The 14,886-nt window shown below is 36.1% G+C and overlaps 1 protein-coding gene across 1 annotated transcript; it reads left to right on the top strand.

Moving 5' to 3' along the window:
* The first annotated feature begins 1,445 nt into the window (after positions 1–1,445).
* On the top strand, positions 1,446–2,366 carry LOC147820580 (olfactory receptor 7G2-like). Its single transcript, XM_087204026.1, has one exon. The coding sequence runs from the start codon at positions 1,446–1,448 to the stop codon at positions 2,364–2,366; it is 921 nt and encodes a 306-aa protein (XP_087060152.1).
* Positions 2,367–14,886: the final 12,520 nt, after the last annotated feature.

Below are 14,886 nucleotides of genomic sequence, written 5' to 3'. Positions count from 1 at the left end.
TGATCTGCACTGTTCTCTAATCTCTGCTCCCAATCACCTTGATATTTGCCCTCTAGCTATAACAATTGTCTTCATGGGTAGAAGTGGCTATACATAAAAATCAAAGGAAAAGTTTAAGCTACGCTGAGGTAGAATCTTTTGAAAATATTGAGGAAAATAATGAGAACTTCATGCTCATTTATTAATGTTAATTGTAGCCTATCAAGATTTTCCAACATATCCAAATCAGCTGACAGACCATCAGAACTCGGATTCAGTCTTTTCCAAAGAATACTTTGTGTTCATGATGTATTTCCATAATTCCAAAGGCTGGTAGAATGGATAATATTTATAATTGGACAAGACCTTCCAGTAATTCTGCAGCATACCAATGTTGGAAACCAGTGCTCTAGAAATGTTAGATAAATTCACTCTCAGTTTTCCTTTTGATTGCGGGCATGTGACATTTCTGAAGAACATCCATACTTTATTCTCTGTTATAGTACCAACTATTCCAACAAAGTATGAAAATGTGTTGTTCAATCAAGGTAACAGAAGTTAGAGGAGGTATTGGACAAGAGGAATGAAGAGACAATGTAAGAAAAGATTTCAGTATTTATGTGGCTCTTCATAAATGTGAAGAAAAGCATTAAGGGGCGGGGATTTAGCTCAGTGGTTCCACTGCCTGCCTTGCAAGCTAAGGACCTGAGTTCGATCCCCAGTACCAAAAAAAAAAAACAAAAACCATTAAAACCCAGCTGTTTTCCTCCTAGGAATTTTCCTGAGAGATATAATGTCATCATGTGCATTGATACATACATACCATATTTATATCATGACAATTCAAAATAGTTAAACTATGGAAATGACCTGTGTGCCCATTAGCAGATGAATGGATAAGGAAAATGTATTGTATATACACACCAGCATATTACTCAGCCATAAAGATAATACTAAGTTAATTTTAGAAAAATGGATAGCCCTTGAGAACATGCTACTAAATGAAGTAAGTCATTCACATGATTTCTTTCATATGAGAAACCAAAAACATAAGAACTTTAAAGCACAACATGAAAGAGAGGTGGTATGAAAACATAGAAGTCAAATTCGTGGAGTTGATAAATAGATCTAGGGAAGAGGAGAGAAAAATGGCAGAGGAAAGTAAAGTAAAAATTATCAGACTTTAATATGTATATGTAATGGTTCCTAAGATGAATTTAATTATTATGTATCATCACCATATACCAACAATGAATAATTGAATACATAACTAATTAAATACACAACTCACCAAAAAGAAAAGAAAACATATTCTGCTCATCATTAGACTTATCAAAAGTAAATCCACAATGATACCAATTTTTTTCTCTCTCTCCATGTTTCCAGGTGATGCACTTGTTTCTTGCAAATAACCATTGGTTTCATTTTATTATCACTGCATATTTTCCACCAGATCAATAGAGAGCATGGTAGCTATAAACCAAACAGCTGTCTCGGAATTTCTTCTCCTTGGACTGACTGATGACCCAGAGCTGCAACCCCTCATCTTCAGCCTGTTCCTGTCCATGTACCTGGTCACAGTGCTTGGGAACCTGCTCATCATCCTGGCCATCAGCTCTGACTCCCACCTTCACACACCCATGTACTTCTTCCTCTTCAACCTGTCCTTTACTGACATCTGTATAAGCACAACTATAATTCCAAAGTTTCTCATGAACATCAAAACACAGAATCAGGCCATCACTTACAAAGGATGCCTCACCCAGGTCGGTCTTGTCTTAGCTTTGGCCTTTCTGGAAAATTTTCTCCTCACAATGATGGCCTATGACCGCTATGTGGCCATTTGCCACCCATTGAGTTACACAGTCATCATGAATCCCCACCTCTGTGTCTTCCTTGTTGTGCTCTCTCTGTTAGTTAGCATGCTAGATGCACTTTTCCACAGTCTGATGGTGCTCCGTTTGTCCTTCACCACAGTCCTAGAAATCCCACACTTTTTCTGTGAACTTGCACAGATCATCAAGCTTGCCTGTTCTGATACATTCCTTGATACCATCCTGATCTATGTCTCAGCTTTCATATTTGCTGGTGTTCCACTTTGTGGAATCATTTTCTCTTATTTTTGTATTATGTCTTCTGTGTTGAGGATCCCATCCCCTGGAGGAAAGCATAAAGCCTTTTCCACATGTGGCTCTCATGTGTCTGTTGTCTCCTTGTTCTATGGAACAGCTTTTGGGGTGTACATTAGCACTGCCATAACTGACTCACCTAAAAATACAACAGTGGCTTCAGTGATGTATTCTGTAGTTCCTCAAATGTTGAATCCCTTTATTTACAGTTTGAGAAATAGGGACATGAAGGGAGCCTTGAGGAAACTCATCCATTGAACAATTTCTCCTTCATGTGGTTTCATTCACTTTTGACTTGGGTGTCTAGAGTAAGTTTTACAGTTTATATATAAAGTGTCCCACAAAAATCGCACATGTTTGGATGGTGAGGGCATCATACTCTTCATTGGATTTATCCATTGATCTTGTTAGTAGCTAACTGTGCTGTTAGAAGGTGGGATCTGCTTGTAGGAGAGTTACTAGAGTATGACAAGGAAGGGTGCATTCTTGTACCTGTTTACTCCCTTCTCCTCTGGTTTGTGACCAGCATGGTATGAGGAGCTTTCTCCTACCCAGCCGTTTCTGTGCTATTTCTGCCTCTGAGCCAAAGGATGGATAGAACCCACTGAAGCAATGAGCCCCCCAAAATAAGAAAATCTCTCCATCAATTCCAGGAGTTGGTATTTTGTCCTAGCAATAAGAAAGTAATTCATACATTAGGTAAATAGAACTTCTAATGTGTAACCATGTCTCTTCCATCATCAAGATCTAAAGTGACCAGAAGTAACAGAAGAAATGTAGAGTTTATCTTGGTGTGTAATTTTTTTTGGTCTATGATATTTGACAAATGGCTTCCATTCTCTTAAAACAATTCCTTTGCTCCAGTATAGAATCAGATGCTAAGCTGGGGGTTGCATTTTTAACGAATCTAGGAGTTTGGTCTCACTAAAATCCATCCTCATCCCTTTTTAAAATTTATATTTTGAGACAAGATTTTACTAAGTCACCCAATCTGTCCTTGACCTTCTTAACCTCCTGCATCAACTTCCAAGTAGGAGGAATTATAGGCTTTGGTATCACAACTGGATGCTCATTTCAAAATTACAGTATTTGGCTTTGGGGTTTTTTTTTGGCTGTTGTTTGTTTATTTTTGCACTGAGTTTAGTTACTTATAAATTCTGTGCAGTCTTAGTGGCATTTTTATGGCTCAGGTTCAGCAGAAGGAAAGCAGTGAAAGATGAACAGCTCAGGAAAGTTGTGATGCTGCTATTATACCAGGAGGCTATCCTACCTCACTGCATTATTGGGGCCATGTCATTTATTCTCCACTGCATCCACACAGTACACAGAGAGCTATGCTTTGAATCCGTGCATTTTTTTATAACCCTGAGTTAGTTTAATAAGTTCATGTATGTGTGCTTTGTTTCTGGCTCAATATCTCTGTCATACTTCAGAAATTCAATCATCATTTTGGGTTCTTCAAGAATTCATTTATTTCAATGTTCTCTCTTTATATTGCATGGTGAAACAAAAGGCCTTCCTAATGTTGATTAAAATTGTCATAGCTAATATTTGCTATGTTAGTAAATTGTTTCAATACTCTCTTATTTGTCTCCCTGTGGAAACATAATACAGTATTTCCTTACAGTGGAATGATTAGCACTTGGGCTGTAAGTTTCCTCCTTTGGTAATTCCAAAGAATTTTTTAAGTGATTGAATGAATATACTTTCTCTAAATGGGTCTGGTGTCCATATTACTACAAAGCATACTTATTTGCTATAATAATCTAAAGGGGGGAAATTACTTTACATATGTGATAGGAAGTTGAGAGAATTTTTTACACATATTAGACCACTAATATTTCCCCTATTGTGAAAAATTATTCTGGTATGTTTTTTGAAACTTTTTTAGTACATATGTGTTGTATGTGTTTAGTTTTCTGTGAAGCATTTGGACATGTATGGAACACATCTAATTCCTTTTCAAATTCCTTTTCTGTCACCCTCTCTGCTCCCTTCCTCTATCTCTTGATCTCCTTCCCCTTTGAGAAATATCTATCTCCTTATTTCCTATCATCTATTGTTTATTTTGCTCTTTATTTATATGCTGAATTTCTCATATAAGAGAAACCAAGCAACATGTAATTTGAGTGTCTGATTTGTTTCACTTAACATATAATCTCAAGGTGCATCTATTTTCCTACAAATAACTCAGGTTAATTTTTGCTTATGGTACAGTAGCACTCATTTGTGTGTAAATACCATGTGTCTTCTTTTTCAAAAATGATCACATTCATCATAGGGAATTTGTACATGTACATAACACATCTTAATTCTTCTTTTTTGTTTTCTTGTTCTCTTTACTTCCAAACCTTCTTCCTTTCTCCATTTGCAAAGCTCTGTTTTCAGTTTTGCTTCTACTCTTTTTTAAAATTGACTTTCCTTTCCTTCCTTCTTTCACCCTCCCCATCTCTTATTCTCTTTATTATTGAAAAAGTTCTTCCTGCTTCCTAATATCTATCCTTTAGTTTGTTCCATATTTATACTTTGAGTTTCTCACAAAAGGGAAATAATGTGATACTTCAACTAGTGTGTCTGGCTGATTTTTCTTAAAATTATGGCTTCAAGGTTTATTCACTTCCCTAAAAATGCCTCAAGTTTATCCTTCTTTATGGCAGACTAGTACTCCATTCTAGCTAAATACCACCTTTTCTTTATATATTCATCTATGTATGGCCATACAGACCTTGTGAAGAGATAATTTAAAGAATGGGAAAACATTTGCCAGCTATTACTCTGATAGAAAACTAATATCTAGAATAAATAAAGAACTCAAAAAATTAGACACTCCCAAATACAAAGAACCAATCACAAAATGGACATCAGAAATGAATAAACACTCCTCTGAGGAAGAAGTACAAATATCCAACAAATATATGAAAAAATGTTCAACATTGTAGACCATTTAAGAAATGCAAAATAAAGAAGATTGAAAAATGTGGAAATTAAAAGGTTTACCTGAATGTAGAAAAGTGATGACTGGAGATAGGAGAGGATACATAAAAGGAGTCTAGATTTGATCAATGCATGCTGTGTGCATGTGGGGAAATGTCACATCAGTCCCATTAATATGTGCTACTGATATATGTCAATTATAAATAAAATAAATCAACCCTCTGATTCACATATCATTATAGGTACAATCTTATGTTTGTGCTCCTTTTACACCAAAGTTATGCAAAAGAAATTTGCACAATTGGGTTCTTCTGATTTCCTTGTCTGAGGTCAACCCAGCAAGCACTTACTCCAGCACAGCCTTGAAATACTCCTGAAGAGTTGCCAAGGTCCTCTGCCACATTTAATCTAGGGATTAACTCTCCATCCTCCTCTTACCTACATATCCTCAACATTGACTCATTTCCTTACCTTCAAAACACTATCTCCCCTTACCTTTCAGTATGTATTTCACTCTATATTGATGCCTACTATGTCCCAGTATCCTTTACTATGTCTGCACCATCTTCTCACCCTGCAGGCATGATGGTGACTTCCAGGCTCTATCTTCGGTACTCCTCTTCTCTGCTTCCCTTCATTCCTCTGTGATAGCACTTCCAAACCTATCTTTGGTGGCCACTCACATTCTAAGAACTCATTAAGATTTTTTCCAAAGAGAAACTCCCCTTGAATTCCCAATGTTGATTTCCAACTGCACACTTGACCTCGGGAATAACATTCCACTGTGTGTACCTAACACATTTTTATTCTTAGTGGGTACCCAGATTTATTTAATAGCTTAACTCTTATCAATAATGCCACAACAAACATGGTGCCTAATAGACATTTTAAATTCGATTTTTCTGTTTTAAAAGTTCTATCAATCCCCAAATGCCCTAATGCACACAATAATTTCTGTCACCGTTATTGGTACTGTAACTCCATTATTTCAGGTGCTGAGCAGTTTCTCTCATTGGTCATCTTTAAATTCTGTCTTTCTCTTATAACAATGCCATTCAGAGAAGGTAACTATTTATACCAACACTTATGTCCAGAATTTAGCTAAGTACCATCATCTCCACCTTTACCACAACAATACATTCCTTCATCCACTCAGTTTACTTGAAATAGCATCATAACTGGACTGTCCTGTAGCTGTCATCAGTGGTCTTTTGTAACTTTCCTGTCCCATCATCTCTGATCTCTCCATTAATATTATCCACACTGCCCATTCCATTACAAGCCTACTGGGCTCCTTATGTTCTGATAACTCATTTTGGTCAATCTATGCAGCATGGTTTGAATGTTTGTCCTCTCCAAAGCTTCTGTTGAAATGTTATTGTCATTTTAACAGTATTAAAAGATGGGGCCTTTAAAAGGCGATTCTTCCATAAAGTCTCTGCCATCAAGATTGGATCGATAGTGACAGCAAAAGATCTTTCAAGATAGAATTTGCACCTTTCTGCTCTTATTTTGCATTCATTTTTTTCTCTATTTCTGAGGGCTTGGACTCTAATTTTCCTGCTTTTTAAAATTAATTTTATTGGGATATTTTAGGTATACAATATACAGGAATTCATCCTTAGAAATTATTAATTTACATAATTACAAGATAGATTATGTAAAGGTACACATTTTTTATATTTTTTGCATGTGAGAAACAGCATTTCTCCTTCTGGAGAGAATAAGCACTTGGGGTGAAATGCCATTTTGGAGGAGATGACTAGACAATTTATTAGACAGTAAACCAGCTATTGCCTTGACAGTGGACTTCCCATTTTCCAGTACTGTGAGCTGATGAATTTATTTCTTTGTAAATGAGGAATTCTGTTATAAATATACAGAAGAGTTAAAGAGAAGGTTTCAGAATTATTTTTACTCCTGGATGTCACAATTTTGATTTACAGATTTTATTTGAATTGAAATGAGATTTTCTGCTTTCTTTTCATCTATAAGCTCACTATTTCTTACCCAGAAAATTCACAGGTGTGTTCACCAATCACTAATTTGTTCTCAGTCCTGAGTTCATTGTCCTGAATTCTATGCTTATAATTTTCATAACATCACAATTGCCAAGAAGAAGCCATCAGGAAGCTTGTATCATTTGCTTCTCAGTGGCTTTTCTGAACTCTTCAGCTGTTCTCTGTCCACATTAATAGGACCAAGAATAGGTACAATTTCTATTCAGTTGCATTTTTTAAGTATAGGAATATGAAATTTTGTTTATTTACTTCAAGCACCTAATCTTTTCTACTCTTATTATTGGGAGAGAATAAGTTTTCATTATCAACACAAATCCATATAGATGCTTGAATTTATCTCAATTTTATCTTACATTTGAGTTCATTTTGTGACATTTGGAAGATGTTATCTTGTTTTATAAGACCAGATTTGTCTTTTATTTTCTCTCTTATGTGCTTGAAATTAACAATGGTAAGGTAGTGTATACAGGCATATCAATGTCTATTTTGGGGGCTCCCAGCCCAGAGGAGGAGGCTTCCTGGTCACCCTACCACCACTTCCAACACAGAAGAGGAGACTCCAGGTTGCCATACCACTGCTCCCAGTCCAGAAGAGGAGGCTTCCAGGCTGCTGTACCATTGCTCCCCACACAGAAGATGTAAGCTCCATGGGTGCCAGCAGAACCACCAACTTCATCAAAATTAGAAGACATGTAAACAAGCCTCAAAAACAGACTTCCAGATCACCTACAGCAAACACAAAAGGAAATGAGATGAAACAATCTGATACTCAAACACCTGGATTCCATGAACAAGCAAAAAAGGAGGATATGAAAAAATTAAATCAGAATTTATTTCTCAGATAACAGCAGAGATTGTGCCCATAGTACAAGACATGATTAATAAATCTAGAGAGGACACAGATAAAAAAATAGAGGAGCTGAGAAACATGATAGAATCCCAACACATAAAAGAGATGCAAACAGATTTCCAGGAGATTAAAACCTTCATGGAAATTTTACACTGCAGAAGAAGCCAATGTGAAGACAGAATTTCAGATATAGAAGATAAGGTTGCAATTAGTGACCAGGAAAAGAAAAATGTCTTTAAAATTGAAAGAGATGATGAGAAATTAATCCGGTAGCTGCTAGATGATGCAAAGAAGAAGAATAAAGACTGATTAGGTCAATGAGGAAACAGGGAAGATTGCAGATAACACAAAAAACTGTTCACAGAAGGGATGGTAGAAAACTTCCTAAGCAGGGGAAAAGAACTTGACACACATACAAGTGAGATATATAGGACTCCAAATACCCTTGATCAAAAGAAAATCTACATATAGGAATATAATAGTTCAGATTCCAGAAAGCCAAGAGAAAAAACATTCTACAAGCAGTTAGTGAAAAGAAACAACTCACATACAAAGGAAAGCCCATCAGAATCACAGCAGACTTCTCTGCACAAACCACAAAGGGAAGAAGAGTTCTGCATGATATATTTCAACCCCTGAAGGAAAACAGACTCCAATTCAGATTTATGTACCCTGCAAAACTATCTTTCAAAATTGACTGAGAGAGAAGATACTTTCATGACCAAGAGAATCTTAGGAACTTCATGAATATCAAACCAGCATGCCAAAAATTTTAGACAATATCCTAGGAAAAGACAATGAGGATGACAACAACAGTAAACCCAGCAGAATGAATCCACTGAACATGACAAAAAATTAAACACAAAGAGGGAGAATCCAACAAATAGAAAAAGTCATGACAATGATAACTCACTATGTATCAGATATAGCCATCAATGTTACTGGTCTCAACTCAGCAATCAAAAGAAATAGACTGGCAGAATGGGTCAAGAAGCAAGATCCAACAACATCCTGCATACAAGAAAAACATTTAATTCAAAAAGAAACTTGTAGACTGAAAGTGAAAGAGTGGAAAACAATACTCCATGCAACGGGAACATACCCTCTGAAAAAAAAAAAAACAGGAATAGCTATCCTCTTTGTAGATCAAGTGGATTTCAAACCAACACTGATTAAGAGAGGCAAAGAAAGACACTACACCCTTGTAAAGGCAATGATCCAAGAGGAAGAGATGACATACATAAATATACATGCACTGAACACAAGTGCACCCAACTATATAAAACAAATACTAATGGACATGTAAAATCTTATAAGCACTAGCACAGTAGTAGTGGGGGACATCAATACCCCACTGTCACAAATAGATAGATCAACTAGACAAATAAAGCAATAAAATTCTATGACAATGAAACTCTTGAACAAATGAAGTTAACAGAATTTTAAAGAGTGTTTCAACCACAAAATCAAAATACACATTCTTTTCAGGTGCACATAGGTCATTCTGTAAAATAGGCCACATACTTGCTCATAGAACATGTTTAAGTAAGTGCAAAGGAATGGAAGTTCTATATTATCAGACCATAGTATGGCGAAATTGGATATCAATAGCAAAAGAAACCACAAAAATTTCATGAGCCCAGGAAATTGAACAACACACTTCGGAGTAACCACAGAATAATACAGAATCATTTCCACAGAGGAAATTAAAGAAGAAATCAGAAAGCTCCTTCAATTAAATGACAATGATGGTACAACATAGCAGAATCTATGTGACACAGTGAAAGCAGTCTTATGAGGGAAATTCATAGCAGTGAATAATCACATTAGGTTAACAGAGTTAGCCAAAGTAAACCACCTGATGCTGAAACTCAAGCTTCTAGAAATAGAAGAGCAGGAAAAAACCAAAGCTCATACAAGGGAGGAAAATATAAGGCTCAGAGCAGAAGCCAATGAAATGGAGACTAAAAGAATAATACTAAAAATCAATGAAGCCAAGAGTTCGTTCTTTGAAAGAATCAACAAAATTGACAAACCCTTAGCCAACCTTACCAGAAAAAGGAAAGGAAAGGCCCAAATCCATGCAATTAGGAATGAAAATGCTAAAATAACAATGGACCCAGCAAAAATTCAGGGGATCATCAATACCTGTTTTGAGAACCTATATGCCAATAAAGTGGAAAACACAGAAGAAATGGACAGATTCCTAGATACATATGAATTACCAAAGTTGAATCAAGAAGACCTAAAAATTGTAAACAACCCAGTATTAACCAATGAAAATAGAAAATGTAACTAAAAGCTTACCAACTATGAAAAGGCCAGGTCATGATGGCTTCACTGCAGAATTCTACAAGACATTTTGAGAGAAACTACTGCCACTATTGTTTAAACTCTTCAATGAAACTGAAAGCAAAGCAATAATCCCAAATCATTCCTGGAAGCAAGCATCACCTTGATCCCCAAAGCAGAGATTGACCCAACAAAAAAAGACAACTACAGGCCAATCACACTAATGAACATAGATGCAAAAATCCTTAATAAGATACTGGCAAATAGAATGCAGAAGATCATCAAGAAGATCATACACCCTGACCAAGTGGGATTCATCTCAGGGATGCATGGATGGTTCAACATATGCAAATCAATAAATTTTATACACTGTATCAGTAGAGCCAAGGACAAAAACCATATGATCATCTCAATAGGTGCACAAAAAGCATTTGACAAAATTCGGCACTCATTTATGATAAAAACAATACAAAAAATAGGAATCGATGGTCTGGACATCAATCTGATAAAAGCCATCTATGAAAAATCAACACCCATTATACTAAATGGTCCAAAACTGAAATCCTTCACACTAAAATCAGGAACAAGACAAGGATGTCCACTATCAACACTTTTGTTCTATATAGTGTTCAAAACATTAGCCACAGCAATTAGACAAGAGAAAGAATAGGAATAAAGGTAGGAAAGGAAGAAGTCAAATTGTCATTATTTGCAGATGACATGATACTCTATATAGAAGACACCAAGGACTCCACCAAAAGTCTTCTAGACTTCATAACCAAATTCAGTAAAGTAGCTGGATACAAGGTGAAGACACAAAAATCAATAGCTTTACTGTACAAGAGCAACAGATTCACTGAGAGAGAAATGGGCAAAGAATTCCTTTCACAATAGCAGGAAAATATTGAAATACATAGGAGTCAACCTAACAACAGAAATTAAAGATCCCTTCTCTGAAACCTATAGCATTATGAAAAGAGAGATTGAAGATGATTTCAGAAAATGGAAAGACATCACTTGCTCCTGTGTGGAAAGAATCAACATAGTGAAAATGCCCGTAGTTCCAAAGCTGCTATATAGATTCAATGCAATCCCAACTGAAATCTAAGCAGCATATTTCATGGACTTTGAGAATACAGTCCAAAAATTGATTTGGAACAAAAAGAGACCCAGAATATCAAAAGCAATTCTAGGTAACAAGGACATGGCAGGGGGTATCACAATCCCAGACTTTAAACTATACTACAAAGCTACTGTGAAAAAACAGCATGGTATTGGCAAAGAAACAGACCTGAGGACCACTGGAACAGATTAGAGGATGCAGAAACAACTCCAGACACACTCAGCCACCTCATCTTTGACAAAGTAGCCAAACACCCTGACTGGAAGAAAGATAGCCTCTTTAATAAATGGCACTGGTAAAATTTTCTTTCAACTTGGCAAAGATTAAAACTAGACCCATATTTCTCAGCGTGCACTAAAGTCAAAATGGATTAAAGATCTAAGTATTAAAACAGAAATGCTGAAAGAGATGGAAGAGAGGTAAGGTAGTTAATGAGAGGTTAAAAGAGGTTAGGTAGGTAAAGAGAGGTTAGGTAATGAAGACATTGGTGTAAGAAAAGATTTTATGAACTGAATGTCAATTACCCATTAACTAGCAGAAACAATCAACAAGTGGGATCCCTTCTTACTAAAAAGCTTCTGCACAGCAAGAGAAACCACCAAAAGTGTGAGGAGATAACCCACAATTTTCACCTGCTGTTCCTCAGACAAAGATCTACTGTCTAGAATCTATAAAGAACTTAAAAAATGAGACCCCCGGAAATTTAAAGACGCAATCCACAAATGGGCATCTGAAATGAACAGACATATATCAAACAAAGAAGAAGAAATAGCAACTAAGCATATGAAAAAAAATGTTCAACATCACTGTTCATTTGAGAGATGCAAATGAAAATAGTGCTGAGATTCCACCTCGCCCCAGAAAGAATGGCTACTATCATGAAATCAACTAATAACAAATGCAGGTGGGGCTGTGGGGAAAGAGGAACCCTGCTCCACTGCTGGTGGGAGTGTAGACTGGTGCAACCACTGTGGAAATCAGTATGGAGAAACCTCAAAGAACTCAAAGTCCCATTTGACCGAGCTATTCCCCTACTGGGTATCTTCCCAAAAGATTTAAAGGAATCATACCACAGTGATACATGTGCACCCATATTAATACCACAGTTTTTAATAGCTAAAAGTTGAAAAGAGCCCAAATGCCCATCAGCTGGAGACTGGATAAAGAAAATGTGGGTTTTTTGTAAATTGGACTACTACTCAGCAATAAAAAATGAGAGGTTAGACATATTTATAGCTAAGTAGATGTACATTGAGGCTATACACTTAAGAGAAATAAAGAGGACTTACATTTGTAATTACCAAATAGTTTCTCTAGTGTGAGAATCTGAAACGGTAAATAAAGAGTAAAAGATATAATAGATAATGTGAAATAGGAAAAAGGGGGGACAAAGGGGATTGAGAAGTGGAAGGGGTAGGGGAAAGGAAAGAAGGGAATGGAATTATGATAAAATGAAGAAATGGATAAATTATTTGTAAAAAGAGAGGAATGGAGGGGTTGAAGGAAGGGTAGGGAAATGGGGAAAGAATAAGAACCAAGAGAAATTACATAAATGTTCAAATTTCCAATGATGAATGTCATTGTATTGTATACCTAAAAATGCCAATTAAATTAAGTGAAAAAAATAAATTACAATGTGTTTTTTTCTCATGTTGAATCAAATATTATACTGAAAATACTGCTGATTCAAAACAAGTTCCTGATAAAATGGGCTGCAATGAAATATATTGAAATCACATGACAATAACAGATTCATTAAAGACAAACTTTTTGTAATTAAATATATTAGTACATGGAGTATTCTCTTCACCTACTGATGTTTGACATTTCACTATGTCTACTGAGAGTGTGGATAAATCTGAGTATTACTGCTTTGCTAGTTAAATTGCAATTTCTTACAACTTTTTAAAAATCTCGAAGGAATAATTGCAGCTTGTGGTCCCCTTTCATGAAGAAAAACCTATCTTGGACCATTGACTATAAAATTTGTAGCGGTAGTTTTGAAACTCTGAATATTATCTCACTATCAAGCACCGTAGGCACTGATACAGATTATATATTAGAATCCATTGAATTAAATATACGGCATGAAAAATAAGACTCAGGAAGCATTCTGTCACACTTAGAATCAAACTGTTATGCTCTCTGGAGTTTTATAATATCTCACTTGTATTTATGACTATATTTTGTTTATAAAAACATAAAATTTGTGCTTCTACACTTAAAACTAGAATCAGGCTTCAGAGATACCATTTTGTGTACCTTAAAGAGAGAAAACTAGAATTCAGTTAGAGATGGATGGTAAATACATGTGTCAAACATATGTCAAATGCAGGTAAGTAGAAATAAGTGGTAAGAAGAGGGTGAACAGCATATCTTTTCAGAGAATTGGACCCTAATATCCTGAAGTCTGGCCTTATAGAGTCTTGGTCCACAAGGATTTATAATGCCCTGGGTTCTCAAAGACAGGAACAATGTACAACTACCATGGAGCACTGGATAATGAACCCCTAGGGATACAGGAACCACAAATACTCTGTCTGGGGGCACATTTTCATCAGTGCCTCTCACTCAGGAAGTAACAGCAGAGGATTCTCTAAGCTCAGCTCTCTGATGCAGAGTGTGGTGCCTCACTCAGCGCCTCTGCCTTCCCTGAGGGCAGATCTTCTATCTCCACCCTTCACCCGGGCGGAAATGACAATGAGGCCAGCCAAGAACCCAGTATCTTGTTCAATGTTCTGGAAATGAGACAGGTATTTACTGCAGTTTCACCTAAGTAAACATGCAGAAAATACATCCAGTAGGTTATCAATAGCCAGTCACTTGTATGGCTCTTGCCTGTCCTCATTGCTACATATATTTTACTATATTTTTCAAATTACCCAATCTAGTGCTCCCTCTACTAGTCCTCTCTGTCTAGATAATGGCTGTAACCATTTTCCTCTTGAGCATACATCCTTCTTTTCTTGAATTAGATGATTATAATTCTAAGGAATTTTCTTGCACCTTTCTGGCTTTGAGGGAAAATTTAAGGAGGGGTGTTGCTCAGTGTTAACTTATCTTTCTATCAACTACCCATTATTCTTCAGGCTGAAGATCTTTGTTGTCTTCTGTTTGGTAGCAATGAGGATGCTGGGGAAGAAAGTGTAGACCCAGACAGTGAGAGTAGGCACCGTGCCACATCTGCCTGTTTTCTTGGGCAAACCACAAAAAAATTTAAATTGTAACAAAAGCACAAACAATGTAATGATGATTTTAAAATGTCATTATTCATCCTATGGAGAAATAACAAATATTCATGTTCTACCATATCACATTTATGTATTTTTTACAGTAAATAAATAACATACTCTTCTCCACTCCTTCCTTTCTCAGAAACAAGAGTAATCTCCTTGTATAACCTCTCAGTGGTTTCATATTTTACATGTATTCATCACTCTACAAAGTATTAAAAAATGCTATCAAATCAATCATAGAAAATAGAAAAAGCATTTAGATACAAGGATATAGCAAAACACTTTGCTGGCGAAAGTTGGTGCTGGACAACAAGAATTGTCA

Source organism: Heterocephalus glaber, unplaced genomic scaffold (assembly GCF_053883595.1).
Source record: "Heterocephalus glaber isolate CG9 unplaced genomic scaffold, H.glaber_assembly_v1.0 deba00001845, whole genome shotgun sequence".
NCBI classification, from domain to species: domain Eukaryota; kingdom Metazoa; phylum Chordata; class Mammalia; order Rodentia; family Bathyergidae; genus Heterocephalus; species Heterocephalus glaber.
The sequence above is the reverse complement of the archived record's forward strand: the minus strand, read 5'-3'. Positions and strand labels throughout refer to the sequence as shown.

Bases quoted from the DNA above. Each gene is read 5' to 3' on its own strand.
- LOC147820580 (XM_087204026.1), top strand. From the start codon at position 1,446: ATGGTAGCTATAAACCAAACAGCTGTCTCGGAATTTCTTCTCCTTGGA.